Source organism: Sminthopsis crassicaudata, chromosome 1 (genome assembly GCF_048593235.1).
Source record: "Sminthopsis crassicaudata isolate SCR6 chromosome 1, ASM4859323v1, whole genome shotgun sequence".
Lineage (NCBI taxonomy): Eukaryota > Metazoa > Chordata > Mammalia > Dasyuromorphia > Dasyuridae > Sminthopsis > Sminthopsis crassicaudata.
Window position 1 is genome coordinate 247256480 of NC_133617.1, and position 24758 is coordinate 247281237.

A 24758-nucleotide genomic window follows, 5' to 3' on the forward strand; every position below is an offset into this window, starting at 1 on the left:
TTCTGTGCTTTCTTTTCCAAGTTGCTGACTCTTTTTCATAATTCTCATATATAACTCTAATTTCTTCTATTACTTGATTTTGAAAATCCTTTTTGAGCTCTTCCAAGCAGAGTTTTGGAGACCACTTTATATTTACTTTGAGGCTTTGCATGAGTTTGTGTTTGGATCTTCCTTATTACCATAATAGCTTTTCTACAGGGCTTTTTTTTTCCTGTTTCTTTTTTTAAAGCTTATTTTTAAAATTTGTGCTCTGCTACTGGGTTACAGGGGCACTGTTCCAAGCTTCTTGCCCTTGGGGGAGGAGAGGGATCTGATCACTGGTTTTCTGTGCCAGAGCTCTGGGGATGGCAGCTAACTCACTGTACTAGGGTAACCCAATCTAATCATTATCTCTTGTACTGTGGGTTTTGGAGCTGACCATTTGGTTGTTGTGCTGGGGCTGGAGGCTTCACAGTTGGCCTGATTTACCATTGGTCTACTGAGCCAGGACTGTGGAGCTTTGGATGGATAAGAGCCTCCTGTTTGATTTCCTGGACACTGTGTGTGCTGGATTCCAATTCCCTTTTATGCAAGTAAGACAGACCTATTATGAAATATTTCCAAGTTATATTGTGCTGAAAAATGATTTCATCTTGTCTTTTCGTGGATTTTGTTGTTCCAAAATCCTTTTAGAAGCTTGATTTAAGGTTGTTTCTGAGGGAAATTTGGGAGAGCTCAGGCAACTTTCTGACTTCTCCCTGCTATCTGGATTATATCTCTACATATAGTTTTGTATTCTGAATTTAACATAATCCCCCCCCCAACCAAACAAATCAAGTGTTTCAATATATAAAATAGAACAGAAAAATAGAATTTCATATGAAACCATTAATTTATATTTCATATTGCTTGCTTTTCTAAAAAGTACATATAAAATTCAATACCTTATATCAATATCAATTTTATATTCAATACCTAAACAAGAAAGTTTGTCTGTGCTTCCTTCTATATATCTTACTATTTATCTTTCTGCCCTTTAAAATATTTTAATGGTTCTTCTCTTTTTAATTTTTTCTTTTCTATTTTTTCCTTGACATCATCATTGCTAATTATTCTTTTTCTTTTCCTCCCTTTACCAACTGAAAAGTGAAAAAGAAAATCATCTCTTCCAATAAATACACAATTAATCAACACAAATCCATAATATATCTATGTAAAAATATCTATGTCTCTTCTATACTTTGCATCTATCATTTATTTGTCAGTTAATAAACCAGGCAGTTTTTATTTATGATGTCTTGAAGTTTCCAAGCTTTTAAAATTATCTTCTTTGACCTTTTTTTTTCCAGGTTAGTTTTTAAATAAGAAATTTTACTTTTCTTTCTACTTTTAATAATATTTTGATTTTGCTCTATTAATTCTGCTGTTGCCTGGAGTCACTGATAATGTTTCATGTATTCTAGTTTTTAGGGAGTTTTTATGTGTATAATTTGTTCTTTTCTCTTTCAGCATATTTATTCTTCTAGTTCATTCCCCCAGACTTTCATCTCATTTTTCATCTCTTTCTTCATTTTTCCTAGATATTTATATGGTCACTATGGAAAATTCATTCTTCTTTTGAATCTCGTTTGCAATTGTTATAAAGCTACTCTCTCCTTGTAGTGCGGATTTGGGGGTATCTCTGGATCTATAATACTTTTTAAAAGTAATCCATGTCCTCATCTATTTACTCATTTTCCTGGCCGTAATTCCTAAATTGGCCAAGGCCAGGACCATAACTCTATCTCCTGTTCTATTTTTGTTGGGATAGTCCACCCTGCTTGATCTTAGTCTGTTTCTCCTGATTTCCTGTCCTGACTTCCACCTCCAGGAAGCGTGTCTATACTACTACACACATTACAGATAGCAGATTTTAGGTTTTCATTTATCTTTAATCTTCAGAGCCTTCAATCTTCATGTTTGGGTATCTCAGGATGGGGTGCTGGGAACTTTTGAATCTGGTCACTAGGTTTGACCCAGTCAGGAAGCTACAAGTCCCACACTTAACATTGCAATTTACTTTCCAAGTTTATACTACAGATTTTCTACAACTCTTAGGCTTTCATGTCAGAACTCTGCTCTTTTCCCTTTAGTGGTTATACTGATCTCTGGTTCACCTCTGGTCATATTGCTAATGTATCTGTGAACTCCTTTTTGAGCTTTATTGTTTAACCATACCAAATAATCATGTCTCTTAGCATAATCTCCAGAAGTTATGTAGCCTTTGAATTTAATGTCAATTATCCCCTAATACCATGAAGTCAGCCATCTTAATTCTTTTTATCTTGTTTGTTGGTACTATTCTTCAATAAGAAATAGACACATTTAGAAGGAGACATTTTCCATAGGTGCCAATTGTGATACAATCACATTTTGCTATAAGCAATTTCATTCAGAAAATTTTCACTAATTAAATTTCCTTCTCTTTCTTTCTTCACCTCTCAATAATTTTGCTGTTAATAATCTAGATTGTGGATTATTGGGACTCTTCATTGCTTCTGTTTCTTTATTTTTTTTTACCCATCTTTCTTTCACTAACTTTATTGTTTGTCAATTCCTTTGGTAGTGCATGAATAGAAGTAGGGAGAAGAGATAAAGCTAGAATTGATCAGTTCTGTTATTTGTTATTCTTTCTACATCACAAAAAGTTGGGGTGAAGAATAATTTGTAAGTAATGATTGAATTGAAGCTTAGAGATCTGGGAAAAAAATCTGGGCTACAATGTCAGTCATCTTACCACTTTATGTCTTGTTTTTAGGTGCTTTTCTGCAATAGGAAATAATCATGTTGGCAAGCAGTTACTTTCCATAGGATCCAAATGTGACAGAATAGGTTCAATTCAACATGAGTTCCTACATGCTTTGGGATTCGTGCACGAGCAGTCCCGTTCAGATCGAGATGACTACATTACAGTAATGAAGGACAGAATTTTGCCAGGTATGATTTTCTTGCTTGTTTTCATTTTTATATGAGAGTGTGGAACTAGAAGCAAAAGGGAAATGTTTTCTTTCAGTCATTATTGGGTAAACTAGCTTTGTTAAGCACTTGTTTTGTATCAAACAGTACCAATATAAAGATAAATTTAAAAATATTGTACTTGTTCTCACGGAGTTCATATTCTAATGGGAGAGGCAACATGCAAACAATGATTTACCTAAAAGGTTGTTGTTGTTGGGCCTTCAAGAGGATCATGACATCAGGGAGGGGATGCTGTGACTTGCAAGTGAATTGGATTAAGTGAGTGAGAGCTGGGCAAGGTCACCTGGCTCATTCTTCTCTCCAGAGGCAAGATATAGATCAAGAAAACTGGAAATGGCCCTGATGGATACCTTTGGGAGAGCCTGGCCTATTTAGGTAAGGTTTTCATCAGGTCTCAGTTTGACAGAAGCTGCACCCATTCAGTATTTAAGGCTAGATAGCAACTGAGGCAAAAAATCTTCTTCTTTCACCTACTAAAAAAAAAAATCTAAATAAATAAATCTGGAAGGGGAGGGAGAGAGAAAAATATATACAATTTAAGTAGAAGATATTGATAGAGACAGCACTGGTAAGGGTAAAAGTCAGTTATAGAAGGTAAGATTTAAGCTGTCTTTAAAAAAATTTTTTTTATTAATTTTTGTAATTATAACATTTTCTTTGACAGTACATCTTCATAGGTAATTTTTTTTTTTTTTACAACATTATCCCTTGTACTACCTTCTGTTCCAAATTTTTTCCCCTCCTTCCCTCCACCCCCTCCCCTAGATGGCAGGCATTCCCATACATATTAAACATCTTATAGTATATCCTAGGTACAATATATATGTGCAGAACTGAATTTTGTTGTTGTTGTTGCAAAGGAAGGATTGTATTTGGAAGGTAAAAATAATATGGGAAGAAAAACAAAACAAAACAAAACAAAACAGTGCTCACAGTTTATACTCATTTCCCAGTGTTCCTTTTCTGGATGTAGCTGATTCTGTCCATCATTGATCAATTGGAATTGGATTAGCTCTTCTCTATGTTGAAGATATCCACTTCCATCAGAATACATCCTCATACAGTATCATTGTTGAAGTGTATAATGATCTCCTGGTTCTGCTCGTTTCACTTAGCATCAGTTGATATAAGTCTCTCCAAGCCTCTCTGTATTTCTCCTGTTGGTCATTTCGTACAGAACAATAATATTCCATAACATTCATTTACCATAATTTACCCAACCATTCTCCAATTGATGGACATCCATTCATTTTCCAGTTTCTAGCCACTATGAAAAGGGTTGCCACAAACATTTTGGCACATACAGGTCCCTTTCCCTTCTTTAGTAGTTCCTTGGGATATAGGCCCAGGAGAAGCACTGCTGGGTCAAAGGGTATGCACATTTTGATAACTTTTTGGGCATGATTCCAGATTGCTCTCCAGAATGGTTGGATTCTTTCACAACTCCACCAACAATGCATCAGTGTCCCAGTTTTCCCACATCCCCTCCAACATTCATCATTATTTGTTCCTGTCATCTTAGCCAATCTGACAGGTGTGTAATGATATCTCAGTGTTGTCTTAATTTGCATTTCTCTGATCAATAGTGATTTGGAACACTCTTTCATATGAGTGGAAATAGTTTCAATTTCATCACCTGAAAATTGTCTGTTCATATCCTTTGACTATTTATCAGTTGGAGAATGGCTTGATTTCTTATAAATTAAAGTCAATTCTCTATATTTTGGAGATGAGGCCTTTATCAGAACCTTTAACTGTAAAAATGTTTTCCCAATTTGTTACTTCCCTTCTAATCTTGTTTGCATTAGTTTTGTTTGTGCAGAAACTTTTTAATTTGGTGTAATCAAAATGTTCTATTTTGTGATCAATAATGGTCTCTAGTTCTCCCTTGGACACAAACTCCTTCCTCCTCCACAAGTCTGAGAAGTAAACCATTCCATGTTCCTCCAATTTATTTATGATTTCGTTCTTTATGCCTAAATCTTGGACCCATTTTGATCTTATCTTAGTATATGGTGTTAAATGTGGGTCCATGCCTAGTTTCTGCCATGCTAATTTCCAGTTTCCCAGCAGTTTTTGTCAAATAATGAATTCTTATCCCAAAAGTTGGGATCTTTGGGTTTGCCAAACACTAGATTGCTATTTTTATTCACTATCTTGCCTTGTGAACCTAACCTATTCCACTGATCAACTAGTCTATTTCTTAGCCAATACCAAATGGTTTTGGTGACTGTTGCTTTATAATATAGTTCTAGATCAGGTACAGCTAGACCACCTTCATTTAATTTTTTTTCATTACTTCCCTTGAAATTCTCGACCTTTTGTTGTTCCATATGAATTCTGTTGTTATTTTTTCTAGGTCATTAAAATAGTTTCTTGGGAGTCTGATTGGTATAGCACTAAATAAATAGATTAGTTTAGGGAGTATTGTCATCTTAATTATATTCACTCGGCCTATCCAAGAGCACTTAATGTCTTTCCAATTATTTAAATCTGACTTTATTTTTGTGGCAAGTGTTTCATAATTTTGCTCATATAATTCCTGACTTTCCTTTGGTAGATATATTCCCAAATATTTTATACTATTGACCGTTATTTTGAATGGAATTTCTCTTTGTATCTCTTGCTGTTGGATTGTGTTGGTAATGTATAAAAATGCTGAGGATTTATGTGGATTTATTTTGTATCCTGCCACTTTGCTAAAATTCTGAATTATTTCTAATAGCTTTTTAGCAGAGTCTTTGGGGTTCTCTAAGTATACCATCATGTCATCTGCAAAGAGTGATAGTTTGATTTCCTCATTTCCTACTCTAATTCCTTGAATCTCTTTCTCGGCTCTTATTGCCGAGGCTAGCGTTTCTAGTACTATATTGAATAGTAATGGTGATAGTGGGCAACCTTGTTTCACTCCTGATCTTACAGGGAAAGATTCTAGTTTATCGCCATTACATATGATATTTACTGACGTTTTAAAATATATGCTTATTATTATTTTAAGGAATAGTCCATTTATTCCTATACTCTCAAGCGTTTTTAGTAGAAATGGATGTTGGATTTTATCAAATGCTTTTTCTGCATCTATTGAGATGATCATATGGTTTTTATTAATTTGATTATTAAGATGGTCAATTATACTAATAGTTTTCCCAATATTAAACCAGCCCTGCATTCCTGGTATAAATCCTACTTGATCATAGTATATTATCTTGGGGATGATTTTCTGAAGTTTTTTTGCTAATCTCTTATTTAAGATTTTAGCATCAATATTCATTGAGGAGATTGGTCTATAGTTTTCTTTCTCAGTTTTTGATCTACCTGGTTTAGGTATCATGTCTGTGTCATACAAGGAATTTGGTAGGACTCCTTCAATCCCTATTTTTTAAAATAGTTTATATAACATTGGAGTTAGTTGCTCTTTAAATGTTTGGTAGAATTCACATGTAAATCCATCTGGTCCTGGGGATTTTTTCTTAGGGAGTTGGTTAATAGCTTGTTCTATTCTTTTTCTGAGATGGGACTATTTAGACTGCTTACTTCTTCCTCTATTAATCTGGGCAAGCTGTATTTTTGAAGGTATTCTTCCATTTCATTTAAGTTATTGAATTTATTGGCATAAAATTGAGCAAAGTAGCTCCTAATTATTGTTCTAATTTCCTCTTCATTAGTGGTGAGTTCACCCTTTTCATTTTCAAGACTAACAATTTGCTTTTTCTCTTTGCTTTTTTAAATCAGGTTTACTAAGGGTTTGTCTATTTTGTTGGTTTTTTCATAGAACCAACTCTTAGTTTTATTAATTAATTCAATAGTTTTTTTACTTTCAATTTTATTAATCTCACCTTTTATTTTTAGAATTTCAAGTTTTGTGTTTGTCTGGGGGTTTTTAATTTGTTCCTTTTCTAGCAATTTTAGTTGTAAGCCCAATTCGTTGGCCCTCTCTTTCTCTATTTTATGCAAGTAGGCTTGTAGAGATATAAAACTTCCCTTTATTACTGCTTTGGCTGTATCCCACACATTTTGGTATGATGTCTCATTATTGTCATTTTCTTGAGTGAAGTTATTAATTATGTCTATGATTTGCTGTTTTACCCAATCATTCTTTAGTATAAGATTATTTAGTTTCCAATTATTTTTTGGTCTATTTTCCCCTGGCTTTTTATTAAATGTAATTTTAATTGCATTGTGGTCTGAAAAGGATGCATTTACTATTTCTGCCTTACTGCATTTGATTTTGAGGTTTTTATGTCCTAGTATATGATCAATTTTTGTATAAGTTCCATGAACTGCTGAGAAGAAAGTATACTCCTTTCTGTCTCCATTTAGCTTTCACCAAAGATCTATCATATCAAACTCTTCTAGTATTCTATTTACCTCTTTGACTTCTTTCTTATTTATTTTCTGGTTTGATTTATCTAATTCTGAGAGTGCAAGGTTGAGATCTCCCATTATTATAGTTTTGCTGTCTATTTCTTCTTGCAGCTCTCTTAATTTCTCTTTTAAGAATTTAGATGCTGCACCACTTGGTGCATATATGTTTAATATTGATACTGCTTCATTATTGATGCTACCCTTTAGCAGGATATAATGCCCTTCCTTATCTCTTTTAATTAGATCAATTTTTGTTTTTGCTTGATCTGAGATGAGGATGGCTACCCCTGCTTTTTTTGGCTTTGTCTGAAGCATAGTAGATTCTGCTCCACCCCTTTACTTTTAGTTTGAATGTATCACCCTGTTTCAGGTGTGTTTCCTGTAAACAACATATAGTAGGATTCTGATTTTTGATCCAATATGCTAACTGCTTCCTCTTTATGAGGGAGTTTACCCCATTCACATTTATGGTAGAATGACTAATTCTATATTGCTTGCCATCCTGTTAACCCTGCTTATGCTTTTCTCCTTTCCTTCCCTCTTACCCCTCTACCCAGTATTAAACTTGTGAACACCACTTGCTTTTCACAGCCCTCCCTTTTTAGTATCCCTCCATCACTTTAAAGTTCTTCCCCTTATTTTACCCCTTTTCATCACAATTTCTGTATTCCCTTCCCCTTAGCTTACTCCTTCCCTCTCACTTTTCAATGAAGTGGAAGAAGTTTCACCATAAATCGAATATATCTATTGATACACACTATGTTCATCTCCCTCCTTTCTTTCTCTCAGATATAATAGGTTACCTTTGCCTCTTCATGAGATGTAGTACCACCACTTTACACTTTTTTATGATATAATTTCCTTTCCACCTCTAGTTTCCAGGACAAATTATACATGTGTTCTTTACATATTTTTATGGCAGAAATATAGTTCTCAAGATTTCTTTTTACCTTTTTAGAAATCTCTTGAGTTCTGTATTTGAAGATCAAACATTTTATGTAGGTCTGTTTTTTTCATCAAGAATAGATGGAATTCATTTATATCATTAAATGTCCATCTTCTTCCCTGGAAAACAATGCTCATTTTTGCTGTGTAAGTTATTCTTGGCTGCATACCAAGTTCCTTAGCCTTTCGGTATATCATGTTCTAGGCCCTTCGTTCTTTTAATGTGGACACTGCTAGATCCTGGGTTATGCTTATTGTGACTCCTCCATATCTGAATTGCTTTTTTCTAGTAGCTTCTAGTATTTTTTCCTTTGTCTGATGGTTCTTGAACTTGGCCACTATATTTCTTGGCGTTTTGATTTTAGGGTCCCTTTCAGTAGGTGATTGATGAATTTTTTCAATGTCTATTTTACCCTCTGTTTCCAAAACGTCTGGGCAGTTCTCTTTGATAATTTCCTCAAAAATAGTGTCCAAGCTCTTTTTTCCCCCACATTTTTCAGGGAGTCTGATTATTCTCAAATTGTCTCTCCTGGATCTGTTTTCCAGGTCTGTTGTTTTTCTAATAAGGTACTTGACATTCTTTTCAATTATTTCATTTCTCTGGTTTTGCTTGACTACTTCTTGGTTTCTACTTAATTCATTCATTTCTACTTGTTCGAGTCTAATTTTCAATGATGTATTTTCTTCACTCACTTTTTTTATATCTTTTTGTAATTGTCCAATTGAGTTTTTATCTTCTATGGAATTTTTTTTTCCATTTTATCCATTTTATTTTTTAGAGAGCTGTTTTCTTTTTCCAGCTCTCTAATCCTGTTTTCCTTGGAGTTGTTTACCTTTTCCAATTCACTAATTTTGTTTCTCAATGATTTGATTTCTTTATCCACTCTGTCTTTAAATGCATGGGATGACTTCTCCAGGCTCTCTTGCCAAGCTTCCCTTTCCTTTTCCCATTTCTCTTCTAGCTCTCTTGTGAGAGCCTTTTTGATTTCCTCTATGAGATTCTTTTGTATTGAGGAACAGCTCATATCCCCCTTAGGGGATTCCTCTGGGCACAGTCTGTTTTTAGTCTCCTCAGTATTTGAACTCTGCTCTCTCTCCATACAGAAGCTGTCAATGGTTAGAGCCCTTTTGAATTTGTTCATTTTTTCAGAGCGGGAATCCAAGAAAACAAATTGACAAGAGAAACAATTGGTCTGTTTTCGGGGGGGATGGGGCTGGATGGTGTTAATGGGCTTCCTCTACAGACTGGGGGGGAGGGCAGCAGTGAGGCACTAACAGGACAGTGATGGCTAGGCTGAGTTTGCACTCTGAGGCTCTGAGAACGGGCTGAGTCACTCCGGGTGGGGTTGAGGGTGGCTGGGTTCGGAGAGATGCTAGCTTTCAAGGGTTATTCTTCACCTCCGGTGTTTACACCCTCTTTGCTGCTCCTGGATTGCTGCCAAGATGGAATATCCACACTGGGGTAAAAGCCTTTTCACAGAAAAGGCAGAGATCGTACCCCTCCTCCCTCTGATCTGAGCTGTGTGAGCTGCCTGTCTCGCTCTGGGTTGCCTGCCCTCAGTCTGCGCCCAGTCTGATTGACCCTCCCCCCCAGCAAACACAGACCTTTTCTGGTGAATTTCAAGGATGTCTTCCCTTGATGATTATTTGTGGGTTTCTTTTCCGGTCAAGCATTAACTCTGAGGCTTGTCATGAAGTAAGTTCTGAGAGAAAACGCGGAGCTCAAACAGCTGTCTGCCTCCACGCTACCATCTTGGCCGGAAGTCCCTAAGCTGAGTCTTAAAGGCAGCTAGGAAAGCCAGAAGATGGAGATAAATAGGGTGAACATTTCAGGCTTGGAGGATAGCCAGTGAAAAGCGACAAAATCAGGAGATTTAGTATCATGTTTAAGGAACAGTAAGAAAACACTTTTTCCTGGATTATCAAAGAACTAGAGTTTGTATGGAATAAAGGATAAAAAGATTGTAAAAGTAGGAAGGGAACAAGTTATCAAAAAATTTAAAAGCCAAACAAAGGATTTTGTACTTGATTATGAGGAAATAGGAAGCTGGGTATGGGAATCATCTGTTCAAGATGACCGCTAAATCCATATGTATTGATGACATCACTAAGTGTGATAGTAAAGGGAGAAGTGGAGACAACCAGGACTAAACCTCTGGGAGACATTCACCATTGGTGGTCATTATTTGCAAGATATTCCAGTAATGGAGACTAAAAAGGAACAGTAGGATAGTCAGGAGGCAAACCAAAAGAGAGAGTAGTATTGGAATACCAAGGAGAAGATGTTCAGTAGCATCAAAGTCTTTGAAGAAGTCAATAAGGATGAGGAATGGGAGGAAAAAGCCACTGGATTTGCTAATTAAGATTAATTTGGCAATTAACTTTGTAGTTTTAGTTTAATGATAAAGTCAAAAGTCAGACTGCATAGAGTTAAGAAAAAAGTGAGAAGAAAGGAAGTGGAGACAGAATTTATAAGAATTTAAGTACAAATAGAAAGAGATATGAGAATGTCAAATATAGTGAGACTGGATGGATCAAATGAAAGTGAGACAGAGGTATTTGTGGGTAGCAAGGAAATCGTTGGGGAAATTGAAAATTAGTGAGACAGTGGAGGTTTAGGAAAAACATCTTTTTGGCAGCAGTGTAGAGAGATGGAGAAACTGAATCTCAAAGTGTTAATAGATTTGTTCAGTGTCATATACCAACTAGGCAATGGTAGAGCCAGAATTTGAAGCTAATTATAAAACCTTCTATTTTACTATACTGTTTTCTATATATCTATAAATTAAATATTTATATATTTACTCTGGTATATTTAGAGCATAAATATTGTATATTTATGTAATAATTATACTATATGCAATGTAAATATTAACTAAGTAAATAATTTAATGGGATTGCACTGTGGCAATGTTCTTGTCTTTCTTGGCCAGGTATCAGGGGAAATTGTTCTAGTAGGTTAGGTCTCTGAGATCAGATTTGAACTCAGGTCCTCCTGACTTCAAGGCTGGTGTTTTATCCACTGTGCCACCTAGCTTCCCCTAAAAAACACATTTTTATTTTACTCATGTTAAAAAAAATTAAGTAAAATAAATTGAAAAAATCTATTTCAATTATTATTCAGAATTCATTTGTTCTCATTTTGGAGGTGGAATAATGTTTTTCATCATGAGGCTTTTGAAATTGTGGATCATTGTATCAATCAAAATACTTATTTAAAAAAGTTATTATAATATAACTATTATTGTTTACAACAATCACTTAATTCTGCTCATTTACCACTCATCAGTTTATATAAGTCTTCCCAGGTTTTTTTTGAAATCATATCCTTCATCATTTCTTACAATACTATTCCATCACAATCATGTACCACAATCCCAATCATTTTGTAGTTGATATCCCCTCAATTTCCTGTTTTTTGGTCAACACAAAAAGTATTTTTGTATGTAAAACTTATTTTCCTTTTTTCTTGATCTCTTTGGGATACAGATCTAATAGTGATAGTTTGGAATCAAAAGGCATGCACAGTTTTATAGCCCTTTGGGCTTAATTCCAAATTGTTCTCCAGAATATTTGAACCAATTTATAATTCCAACAGTATGTTGGTATATCTGTTTTTCCATATCCCCTCCATAATTTGTCATATATTTGAGCATGTACCAATTGGGGAATGAATATTTTGTAAATTTATCTGTTTTCTACATATTTGAGAAATAAGGCCTTTATCCAAGAAGTCTGCCATACATTTCAAAAATTAAGTTTCCTAATATCTTACGCTAATTTTGGCTGCATTTTTGTTTTGCCCAAATCTATTACAATCACAACAATCCATTTTACCTCCCATGATCCTCTCTATCTCTTGATTGGTTATAAGCTCTTCCCTTATTTCCTTTATTCATAGATCTGATAATTTTTCCCTATTCTCCTGTACTTTGTTTGTGATATTTCTCCTTATGTCCAAATCACATGTCAACTTTGATCTTATATTGGTGTATGGAGTAAGGTGTTGAACCATACCTAGTTTTTCCCAGTGTTTTCTGTTTTTTCTAGCATTTTTTGTCAAATATTCAATCCTGGTCCCCAAAACTTGAATCTTAAGCCATTTATTTGTGTATATTGTATACATAATATGTTCCACTTATTAACTACTCTATTTCCTTAGCAGCACAAAATTGTTTTGATAATTACTGCTTTGTAAATAAACTTTGAGATCTAGTACTGCTAAGATGCTTTCATTCTTTTTCATTGATTCCTTTTACATTCTTGATCTTTTGTTCTTTCAGACCCATTTTGTTATTTTTGTTTCTAGAGCTATAAAATAATTATTTGGTAGTTTGAATGGTATGTTTTTGAATAAGTAAATTAATTTAGGTAGAATTGAATTTTTATTATATTGCCTTAGTCTACCCATGAACAGTTAATAATTCTCCAGTAGTTAAGATCTGATTTTATTAAATGAAAATGATCCTATTCTCAATAACTTTATATTCTAATCTGTGCTTCTAAGGTCCTTTATTCAATGTAATTGTTATTGCATTAAGGTCTGCAAATGCAAACATATTTTTGTTTCATTGCATTTGTTTGTGAGGTTTTTATGTTTTAATACATGATCAACTTTTATGGAGGTGTTATGAATAGCCAAGAGAAAGACACACTCTTTTTTATTCACACTCAGTATTATGTTTGGAGGCCATCATATCTATCTTTTCTAAAATTCTTATTTATTCTATGATCAGATTTATATAGTTCCAAGACGGGAAAGTTGAGGTTTCCTGCTTGTATATTTTTACAGCCGAAGCATAATAAATTCTGCTACAACTCATTATTTTAATTTTGTAGGTTAATAAATAACCTAATACACAACAAATTCAGGTTTCTAATCCATTATGCTATTTGTTTCCATTTTATGGGTCAGTGCATCCCATTCACATTCATAAATATGAATATTAACTGAATTTTCCTGTATCCCATCTTCTCCTCCTCTTCCTCCTCCTCCTTCACTATCTCTTTCTCCTCCTTCTTTTTCTCCTTCTTCTTTCCTCCTGCTCTCTTCTTCCTTTCTTCTCCTACTTCCTCTTCTTCCTCCCTTCTTCTTCCTCTCTCCTTCCTTCCTTCTTTCTCCTCTTCCTTTCTTCTTCTTCCTCCTCTTTCCTACTTCTTCCTCCTTCCTCCTCCTCTTTCCTCCTCTTCCTTCTTTTTCCTTCTCTTCTTCACACACACACACACACACACACACACACACACACACACACACACACACACATATATACATATATATGTTCAGAATTCATCAGTTCTCTCTGTGAAGATGTAGAACACATTTCATCATGAATCTCATGGAATTGTCTTGGATTATTGTCTTGATCATAGTAGTGAAGTTATTCCCAATTGGTCATTGTATAATATTGCTGTTATTATGTACAGTGTTATATTGATTCTTCTCATTTCCCATTATATGAGTTCATATAAGACTTACCAGGTTATTCTGAAAACATTCTGCTCATCATTATTTATACCACAATAGTATTCTATCATAATCATATACCATAACTAGTTTAACTATTCCCCAATTGACAGACATTCCCTCAACTTCCAATTCTTTCTAACCCCAAAAAGAGCTACTATAAATATTTTTGTACTTATAAGTCCTTTTGCTTTTTTTGTTTTGTTTTTATTTCTTTAGGATGCAGGCCTAGCAGGGGTATTCCTGAATCAAAAGGCATATATGATTTTGTAGCAAAGTTTTAAATTGTTTTCCAGATCCAGTGGATTAGTGAATAACTCCACTAATAGTGTGTAGTAACTCAATTTCCCCACATCTCCAACATTTTTCATTTTTTTCTCTTATATTAACCAATTTGATAGGTATAAGTGTGATAACTTTACACTGTTTTAATTTACATTTCTCCAATCAATTACTTCATCTGAAAACTATCCATATTTTTTGATAATTTATCAATTGGGAAATAGAGAATTAAGACCTTTATCAGAATAAAAATTGCAGTAAATTTTTTCACAGTTATGATTATTATGCTTTTCTTTTCATCTTATTCCTCCTTTCACCTTATCCATCTTCAAAAGTTTTTTAATTTTGAATATACTCTCTCCTAATCTGTCCTCCCTTCTTTCATTTCCCTCTTCTTTTATCTCCTTCCCTTTTTACTTCTCGGTGAGTGAAGATAGATTTTTTGTACCCAACTAAGTGTGTATGTTACTTCCTCTTTGAGTTAATTCCAATGAGAAAAAGGTTTAAGTGCTTTTCCTCTCTCTTCCATCTTCCCCTCCACTGTAAAAGCTCTTCTACAGCTTTTATGAGAGATGATTTACTACATTTTCATTCTCCCTTTCCCCTTTTTCCAGTGCATTCCTCTTTCTCACCCCTTAATTTTATTTTTTTAATATATCATCCCATCATATTCAACTCACATCTGTATCTTCTATCTATATTCCCATCTGCCCTAATAATGAGAAAAATTCTTAAGAGTTATATCTTTTCAGGAATGAATGCAAATAGTTTAACATTATTGAATCCCTTGTAAATTCTCTTTCTTGTTTACATTTTTGTGCTTCACTTGATTCTTGTATTTGGAAGTAAAATTTTCTCTTTAGCTCTAGTTTTTTCCATCAGGTATGCTTGAAAGTCTTCTTTTTCACAGTTTAAACTGAGTTTAAACTCAGTTTTGCTCCATAGATGATTCTTGGTTGTAATCCTAACCCCTTTGCCCTATGTTCCCTGTTCTCTTGTCTTGCTTACACTCATCCAAGAAGGGTCCTTGCTCCCTTAGGATAGCAACAGGCTAGTGCACACTCTTCTTTGCTCAAATTGTAACGAGGATCTAGATCTCTCCTCTCTTTCTGCTCTTGAATTGCTACTCAGAATTAGTTTTTGCTTCCTTGGAATCACAAGGAATCCTTTCAGCCTTGGAACTGTGACCAAAAATTGGGTAATGATCACAGACTTGGAACTGACCGAAAATTGGGTGAAGAGCTTACAAATGGTGCCAGATTTATAGCCAGTGCCCACAAATGGGTCCTTGCTATTTTTCACTCAGCTTTTGCTTTCTTCTCATCCATGGAATGGATATATGTATTGTGTTATGTAAGTCACTGGATGATCAAGGATCAAAAGAAATAATACATTGAAAATCCTTTGTAGTTATTTAGTCCCAGAATATGTCTATATCATACAATTTAAAATTTTATTATGTACTTGATAGTCAATAAATATACAAATTTTCATGTTCAAAGTCATCAAAAAGAGAATTACATATGAAGCCATGAATTTATCATTACTTTCTTAAAGTATATATAATATTTAATATAGTAGGGAAAACATTGTTCTTCTTGGTTATGTTCCTTTCTTAATTTCATTCTATTCTCTTCATATTTTTAAAAAATGTTTAATAAATTTTCTTTCTTTTTCTTTTCTTTTCCCCTTTTTTGGGCATTACTCTCATAACACTATTACGACTTCTGCTACTCTCCACAACATTCAGTTAATCAAAAACATTTATTAAACACCTATTATGTGCTAGATACTGTGCCAAGCTCTGGGAAAGCAAAGAAAAGCAAAAAGACAACTCTTAATGGTTGAGAAACTCTACTCAAAGCTGAACCCTGGAAATAAAATAATTGCAGTCAAGCAAAATACCTTTATGTCATATTGCATATGAAATATGTTTGCATACCACATATTTTTGAAACATCAGGCCAGATAGTACCATGTAACATGACAGTGTAGAGAATGTGGTTTAATGAGTCAGGAAGATCTGTTTTTCAGATCTGCCTCTGATACATACTAGCTCTATGACCCAGGACAGTCACTGAATCTCTTAGTGCTCCCAAATAACTCTCTAATTCCATAAATTAGATGTAAATTGTTGATCTGCACTGGTGGGAAGAATTTCCTCATTGGAAGCACCTCATGCTGATAAATTCAAACACATGTACAAAACTGAACCATGTAAGAAAATGTTATTCATAGCTGCCTTCAATTTTCTGTAAGATAGCCAAATGTTCATAAATAATAGGCTTTTAAAATTAATATTTATGTTTTATTTTATAGAATATATATTATTTTTATTTTAGGCAAAGATGCCAATTTCTTTTGTTTTAATGATATGCAAATAGACACCCTGAATGTTCCTTATGATTATATATCTCTGACGCACTACAGCAAACAAGCCTTCCAAAAAAGCACAGAACCAACAATTTTACCAAAGGAACCTAAATTCCTTGATATGATTGGACAACGAATAGATCTCAGTGATTACGACATTGAAAAATTGAGTCGACTCTACAACTGCTGTAAGTATCCTGTTCTGTGACTAAATAGTGAATATTCTTTTTTTTTTTTTTTTTCTGTTTTAAGGAGGGAAATTAACCCTGCTAGTTTCCTGCAATTAGGAAAAATTTAGTCATAATAAAAAATGAGGGAAGAACAATCAGAATGAAATTGCAGCATGGTGTTTTAGGAAGGCAGTCCGGGACAGTGGATTTGAAATCAGAATATCAAGAACTAAGATGTGGCTGTGCCATTTATTAACTCTGCCCTTTTGAACAAGTCATTTGCCTCAGTTTCCTCTGCTATAAAATAGAGGTAATATTTTTACCAGCCTCCTTACAGATTTGTTGTGAAGAAGATAGTAAAATATAAATCACCAAATAATTGTAAGCTATTATTGGACCATGATTATTGAAATGAGATTTAATTGGCTCACTCCTAGGGAGAAAATTCTCCCTACCAATATAAAGCCTGAAGTCTACTTCATAAATTAGAGTCTTAGAGTGCTACCATGGGGTACTGAGAGGCTTCATGAAGTTGCTTAAAGTTAATTCTCATTACACTTGAAATCAGGGATTATGTTTTTTCCCCTTTCTCTGTGTTCCCAGTGCTTAGTACAACACCTTTAGAAGGTGCTTTTTAGCAATTAATACTAGTTGACTGTTTGGCTGACTAAGACGAGCCCTGTATGATAGAAACAGTACCTGACCATAGATATTCCTGATTTCTAAATTAGCTCTCTAGCCACTAAACTGAATTGACTTCCTTAAATACTATGTGGCTACAAGGAAGTCTCAATGATATTTTTCTTCTAAATAGATTTTTTCCTGACTGGAAACTTATGTGATCCTTTGTGGTTCATGGTTTTACATTTGCCCTTGAAAATGTCAATTCGGCATCAGGATTTATTTTCATACAAGTTTCTGAAGGACAATGAAATGTACAGATTCCTAAGGAGGAGAGATAGAAAAAGCTGGACTATTGTTCAGCCAGCTCAATAATCTCAGGAAGATAGAGGGAAGTAGACCTTGACTCAACATTTCCCTTAATAACATCTCCAACTCTGGCTGCTATGCCAGCATGTTGAGTTCCTTTCTATTTTGTCTATGTGGGCTGGTATTAGAGTTTCCCAGAACCTTCAACTCACTGTCCATTATTTTCTGGTTTCCACTTTCCCTTCAGTGCCTTCTTTAATTTAATTATTTTAAAAACTAAAAATAGCTTACCTGTTGACTAGAGACATTTAATGATTTTTGCGTTTTTTCAGCTTCTTCCAAAACCTTTATGGACTCATGTGATTTTGAACTGGAAAATATCTGTGGCATGATTCAAAGCTCAGAGGATAATGGTGACTGGCAGAGGGTTTCACAGGTGTCTGGTGGGCCCGACACTGATCACTCATACTTGGGCAAGTGCAAAGGTAACTATTAGAAGTGGGACCAGCTGACTCTTATATACCTTTTCCCTTGCTTCAGCAAGTCTCTTAGCACTTACTTTTACCAACTTAGTCTTGCCCTAGGATTATGAATGCAAAGCTGTTAAGACCTCAGAGACCATCCAGTCCAAACTCCTCATTTTACAGATGAGGAAACTGGTATTCACAGAGTCTAAGTGACAAGCCCAGAGTCCCACAGGGAACCAGTGCCAGAGGCCTGTCTGGGACCCAGGTCTCCTTGATTCCCAATGTAGGAAGTTGTATTTCCTACACCAAGCTCATGCTCTAATGGCAGAGACTAAATATTATCTAAAGGAAGACTGGGACCTTATTTCTTAGATCTATCAGTGTTATTAGGCTTATTATCTAGTTTTGGATTTATACTGAGAAGATTGGAAATTTGCCTTGGTGCTGTAGCAAATTAGAAGATTAAAGAATTCTCTCTTCCCTTTTTGAAACTAATATCTGACTGAGTTTGGATATTGGTGAGATGGAAAGGATGATGACTCTGACTTGGAATGCATCCCTGTGATTTCACTTTGAATATGTCTCTAAACTTCCTCAATTCTCAGTTTCCTCTGCAGGGTGGATTTTTAGTTCTTGATTTTTCTTTGTAGTTCAAATCCTAGGCGCGCTCTCTCTCTCTCTCTCTCTCTCTCTCTCTCTCTCTCTCTCTCTCTCTCTCTCTCTCTCTCTCTCTCTCTCTCTCTCTCTCATGGTTGGATCCACTCACAGTTCCACCAACAATGTATCAGTGTCCCAGTTTTCCCCATCCCCTCAAATATTCATCATTATCTTTTCCTGTCATCTTAGCCAATCTAAGTGGTGTATAGTGGTATCTGAGTTGTCTTAATTTGCATTTCTTTGATCAATAGTGATTTGGAGCACCTTTTTATATGATTAGAAATAGTTTCCATTCTTCATCCAAAACTTGTCTATTTATATCCTTTGACCATTTATCAATTGGAGAATGGCTTGAATTCTTATAAATTTGAGTCAACTCTATATATTTTAGAAATGAGACCTTTATCAGAACCTTTGAATGTAAAAATGTTTTCCCAGTTTATTGCTTCCCTTCTAATCTTGTCTGCATTAGTTTTGTTTATACAAAAACTTTTTAACTTAATATAATCAAAATTTCCTATTTTGTGATCAATAATAATCTCTGGTTCTTCTTTGGTCACAAATTCCTTCCTCCTCCATAGATCTGAGAGGTAAAGTATTCTATGTTCTTCTAATTTGTTTATAATATCATTCTTAATATCTAGATCATGAACTCATTTTGACTTTATCTTAGTATATGGTGTAATGGGTGGGTCAGTGCCTAGTTTCTGCCATACTAGTTTCCAATGTGGAAACTACTTGTTAACTGGTATAATGAGACCATATTCTCAGTTGGTCTCCTTTCTTCTTTTCCCTTATTCCTTTTGGGTGTATCTTTGGGGGCATATTCCATAGAGCATCTCTTTTATTAGTGGGGAAGGAATGGAAGATTATGTTTATAGATCTGGAAGGATCTCCAACCTGGAGCCAAATTTTCAGTGTGAACATTCATGCTTAAGAAAATAACAAACACTCCAAATCAGGGCTTTATTTTTTGTTTTGTTGTCTAGAATTAAGATCATGCAGATTAAACTTAAAAGTCTTTCGTGCATGGGGCAACTAGGAGGTGCATTGCATAGAGCACCAGTCCTGAAGTCAGGAGGACCTGAGTTCAAATCTGGCCTCAGTCACTTAACATTTCCTAGCTGTGTGACCCTGGGCAAGTCACTTAACCCCAAATGCCTCAGCCAAAAAAAAAAAAGTCTTTTGTGCAGATTGGTGTTTCCCCCTTAAATCTCCTAGTTAAATATTTACCAGTACACCCCTGAACCTGCCCACTGAATGCCTGTCTGCCTTGGCAGGGTTTGGAATGACATAATGGTGTTTGAACTTTTCCATCTTCCTGTTCTTCAGTTTCCCCTTTTGCCAAATGTGGTTAGGCATGGAGCCATGAAAAAGGAGATTGTTTCACTATTGTAATTGTGTTGGTTTTTTTTTTTTCACATGTATGTTGTTAACTAATATTTAACTTAGCATTGATTCAGTGAGGTATTTTTAGTTGATTATATATGAGACTGTAGTACACATACCACACATACACACGCTAAGGTTATCAAGATTTCATGTATTATTTTAAATTATAAGCCACCTGTGAAATTTCCCTTCTGGCCCGAAGATCTTCAAGTCTCAAGTCTCTACTTTGTCCCTCTCAGGCTGTGGTTTCTTTATGCACTTCAACAGCAGCTCTATGAGTGTTGGAGAAAAGGCGATCCTGGAAAGCCGAATATTTTACCCCAAGAGAGGGTTTCAGTGCTTGCAGTTTTATTATTACAACAGTGGTAATGAAGATGACAAGCTCAACATCTACGTCAGGGAGTATATGTCAGATTATGAAAATGACTCTCTTATTCTGATACATGAAATAAAAGGTATGAGAATTATTATTGGATAATTAAGCTTGACTTTGACTTGAGACTTTCTGTAGTTCTTTGCTTGCCCTCATAGAACTTGTCAGGGGCTGTCTCCTTTATAATGCTAGGCCTTTGGTCTTCTTATGGTTTGGGATAACCATGGGATTTTCAGCTGAAGGGGACTCTTAACATCATCTGGCCTAGGGCTTTCTGTTTTTATTTTGTCTTTCCTATATAACCCTGGACAAGTAATTTAATCTCTGTAAATTTTAGTTTCCTCTTCCCTAAAATGGGAATAATAATAGCACCTTTCTCACAGGATTGCTATAAGGATCAAATGAGTTATTTCTAAAGTGCTTTATATATATATATATATATATATATATATATATATATATATATATATATATATATATATATATATATATATAATATGTATATCTATGTATACAAACATATAAAGTGCTTAAATATATGTATAAATATAGTGCTTCAAACATTATATAAATTCTAGCTGTCATTAACATTAATTTTTCCATTCTTATGAGAAATAAAATTTGATCACTTTGTTTAGCTCTATAATCCTAGAAAAGAGAAGTGTTATTTCATTGATTTCTAGAAAATTTCTCAAACATTCCAACAGGTATATGATCTGACATGATAACAAAAAGTAATATGTTTGAGACAGGATAAAACCATGACATAGGGACTCATTAACATATGCCCTACCATTTAGTCCTATTAGTTTATTAGAACTAGTCTTGTTCATCCCTAATTGATTCAGTAGTTGATTGATTTTAAAAAGTCAACATTTCTCTTCTATTACAGATCACCCCATTGGAACCTGGCAACTTCATTGTATACCATTAACAGTTACCACAAAATTCAGGGTGGTATTTGAAGGAACTCGAGGTATTGGTATATCATCTGGTGGTCTTTCCATTGATGACATCAACCTTTCAGAAACACGCTGTCCTCATCAAATTTGGAAAATTAGCAATTTCACAGAATTGCTTGCCTTAAGGAAAATCATTTTAAGCCCTCCATTTTATTCTCCCACAGGCTATGCCTTTCAAATTAAGTTGGATCTATATAATTTGACCAGAATAGGCATATTTTTCTCCCTCATCTCTGGAGCCAATGATGAAAAATTACAGTGGCCATGTCCATGGCATCAAGCCACAATGACACTATTGGATCAAAATCCTGATATTCGTCGGCGCATGTCCAATGAGAGGAGTATAACTACAGATCCATTTCAAAAAATTGGTTTGTGAATTCTTTCTTTATTCCTGACACAATATATAATTTCACTGGGAAGCTGTGGAGGGAGAGAAGGGAAAAGAAAAAAGCAAAAAAGGATGAAAATGGCACTAGATTGCTAATCATTTAATATTGACGACCAACGGGTCTGGTAAAGGTTCCATAGTCTTTGGAGAAGGAGAGTTTGTGAGGGAGTATTGCAGTGGTTGTGGGCAGGTAAATGTGAAAAACATCAGGCAGCAAACACTCTAACATACAAACTTGGAATAAGGTAGGCCATGTCAAAAGTACGGATTGATTCAAAGGATAATCCTTCTCCCCAATTAATTCTCAATCTCTGAATTATGTTCCATTTCTGTTCCCTGGTCAATTTACTTTTCTGGCTACCCTTTGTGCTATCCAACTATCCTTGTTATACCAGGATTGTTTATGATAGTGGTGTAATTAATTTCTCGAATAGAAGAAAACTACTTAATAAACAACTGTTGAATGAATGAATGGTTTAAGCAAACTCAACAGGTAAAACATGACATTGAAAAAGAGGAACAGATTATGATTACTCATTAAAAAATTCTTAAAGATTGGTCCATGCTTATTTTCAAGTCTCTGAAAAGGAACAGGATTTAGGGAATCTGCTTTTGACTATTATTTTTTATTGTACAATTGGAGGGACTTGGTAAAGAGAAAATAATTTTTCCCCAAAAATTATTGTGAGCCTGAATTTCAAAGTTTGTTGTGAAGTTTTGTGGTAGAGCAGATAAGAAACCTAATAATCTTAGAGGAAGATAAATGCACAAAACTCATAAACAAAAGACTCCATTATAGACAGACAGATAGACTTGTTATTATTGCTTGTCCTTCATTCTCAAAGAAGACCAGTAACAGCAGGAAAATGATATCTTGACTTGCAAATAAATTAGATTTAAGTGAGGCTGGGCTGTGCAAAGTCATCAGCTACATTCTCTCTTACAGAATCATTAGGAGTCCCACTGGTATGCCTGTAAAATACAGATCAAAATGATGGGAATGGCCCCAGATGCAATGGGAGACCTTGGTCTTTTTAAGCTAAGGACTTTTCCAGGTCCCAGTTTATCTGAGGCAACACCCATTCAATGATTAAAGGATAAGTAAGAGTTGAGGCAAAAGATGGCTTAGTTTGTCTTCTCAAAGCAATCAATTGGGGAGGGAAAGATTCTCAAGGTTTCTTGCCAGTACAAAAACAACTGAGCCATCAAAACCTAAACAATGAGTAAATGAGGCTTGGACTGGGAGGCTTATTACTGGCTAATCAATGAGAGCTGGAGCAATTTGGGCTTAAAGGCATAGTTTAGTAGCTCCATTTGTATTTCTTTCTTGGAAAAAACCAAAATAACATCACTATATTAGAGTCAAGTTATAGTATGTCCAGCTGTGGCTGATCAGACCAATAGTAGCTCAAAATGCTGTGCCACAAGTTGGACATAAATAGTCCCTATGAAAATTTGTGATGGCTTCTCTAACTTTATGCATCTTGAGGTTTTTTTGGAGCTAATTCAATTCTGCTTTGTTCATAGAGCACAGCACCTTCTCTGATGAGGGCACATCATGCTGGGCCATTCTGTGCCAGTGTCTCTTATGTTGTACAATAAATTCTAAAGTTCTTAAGAGACTTTGTCCTTGTATTGCTTTTTCTGACCACTTCATGAGTGATTGCACTGTGTGAATTCTTCATAAAATCGTTTTTTTGGGCAAGCATACATTTGACATTTGAACCATGTGGACAGTCCAGCTCTCTACAATATAGTTTGAATTGGCAATTCAGTTCAAGAAATGACCTCAGTGTCTGATATCTTATCCTGCCAAGTGATCTTCAGAATTTTCCTAAGACAATTCAAATGGAGGTTGAAAATAGAATTTTAATTTAAAAAAAAAAAAGGTATTCCATCAGCCAGCACCACATCATCTATATGTGGAACTATCAGTTTTAGCATATGGCAAAGTTTTGAATAGTGTGGTTAAGTTCATTTACTTTGGCAGTATCCATTCCAGGAATATAACATTGATAATGAGATTGACACATGCATTGCCAGAGCTAACATAGTGTTTGGGAGACTGAGGGAAAGTATAGAAGAGAAAAATTATTTAACTGTCTACAAAACTGAAGGTCTACAGAACTGTTGTGCTGACCTCATTGTTGTATGCCTGTAAAAACTGGATAGTATACCAGTATCATGCCAGAAAGCAAATTGCTTCCATTTGAATTGTCTGTATCACAATGAGCTTTATCAAAGTCTGGCTTTTCAGAGTTATATTTCAAGAAATCATAAATGAAACCACATGAAATAAAAAGGTTAATTGTCCCAGTTCTTTGATGGGGGAGGGGGAGAGGAATAATAGAATAAATAAATTGGGGAGAGGAAAAAAAAATCTAGCCCTCAAACCTCGAGATATCTTGAAAAGTGGAAGTGATCAAGATTTATATTCCTTTGGACAGAACACCTCACAATAAAGGTGTAACTCTCCATATGAACAGAGAAAGAGGAAGAAGGAAGGAAGGAATAAAAGAAGCAATAAAAGAAATAAGCAACAAGGAAATACCAGCTTTGCCTAACTAGAACTGGCCAGTTGGATCCTCAGTAGGGCAGCTTATACAACTCACAGATTGTTGTTTATCCTTCATTCTTGAAGAAGACCAATGATATCAGGAGATTGTTCTCTTGATTTGCAAGTGAACTGAATTTAAATGAGACAGGACTGTGCAAAGTCTTTAGCTTCATTCACTCCTCCAGAGTCATTAGAAGTCCAATGTCAAGACATAAGTCAGATTGACTTCCACATACAATGGAAGACCTTGACCTTTTAGGCTAAGGTCTTTGACAGATATGTTGAATGACTTGTTGACAGATAGATGTATGAATAAGTAGATAGAGCACATAAGCAGTTACTATATGCCAAACACTGTGGGAAGAGCTGGGGATACAAATACAAGTAAATAACAAAGTCCTCACTGCCAAGAGCTTTCATTCCAATGGGTAAT

General features: G+C 34.9%; 1 protein-coding gene across 7 annotated transcripts in view; it reads left to right on the plus strand.

Annotated features, from left to right (window-relative positions):
• Positions 1 to 24758, plus strand: part of LOC141548480 (meprin A subunit beta-like) — a 63428-nt gene that overhangs the window by 16411 nt on the left and 22259 nt on the right. For 6 of the 7 annotated variants that reach the window (XM_074277447.1, XM_074277430.1, XM_074277452.1 and 3 more), the window contains 5 exons: positions 2777 to 2955; positions 16396 to 16614; positions 17859 to 18011; positions 20282 to 20497; positions 21308 to 21748. In XM_074277447.1, the coding sequence (XP_074133548.1) occupies positions 2777 to 2955; positions 16396 to 16614; positions 17859 to 18011; positions 20282 to 20497; positions 21308 to 21748 (1208 nt within the window). The remainder of the gene's footprint in view (positions 1 to 2776; positions 2956 to 16395; positions 16615 to 17858; positions 18012 to 20281; positions 20498 to 21307; positions 21749 to 24758) is intronic. The other variant, XM_074277420.1, reaches the window with a different exon arrangement.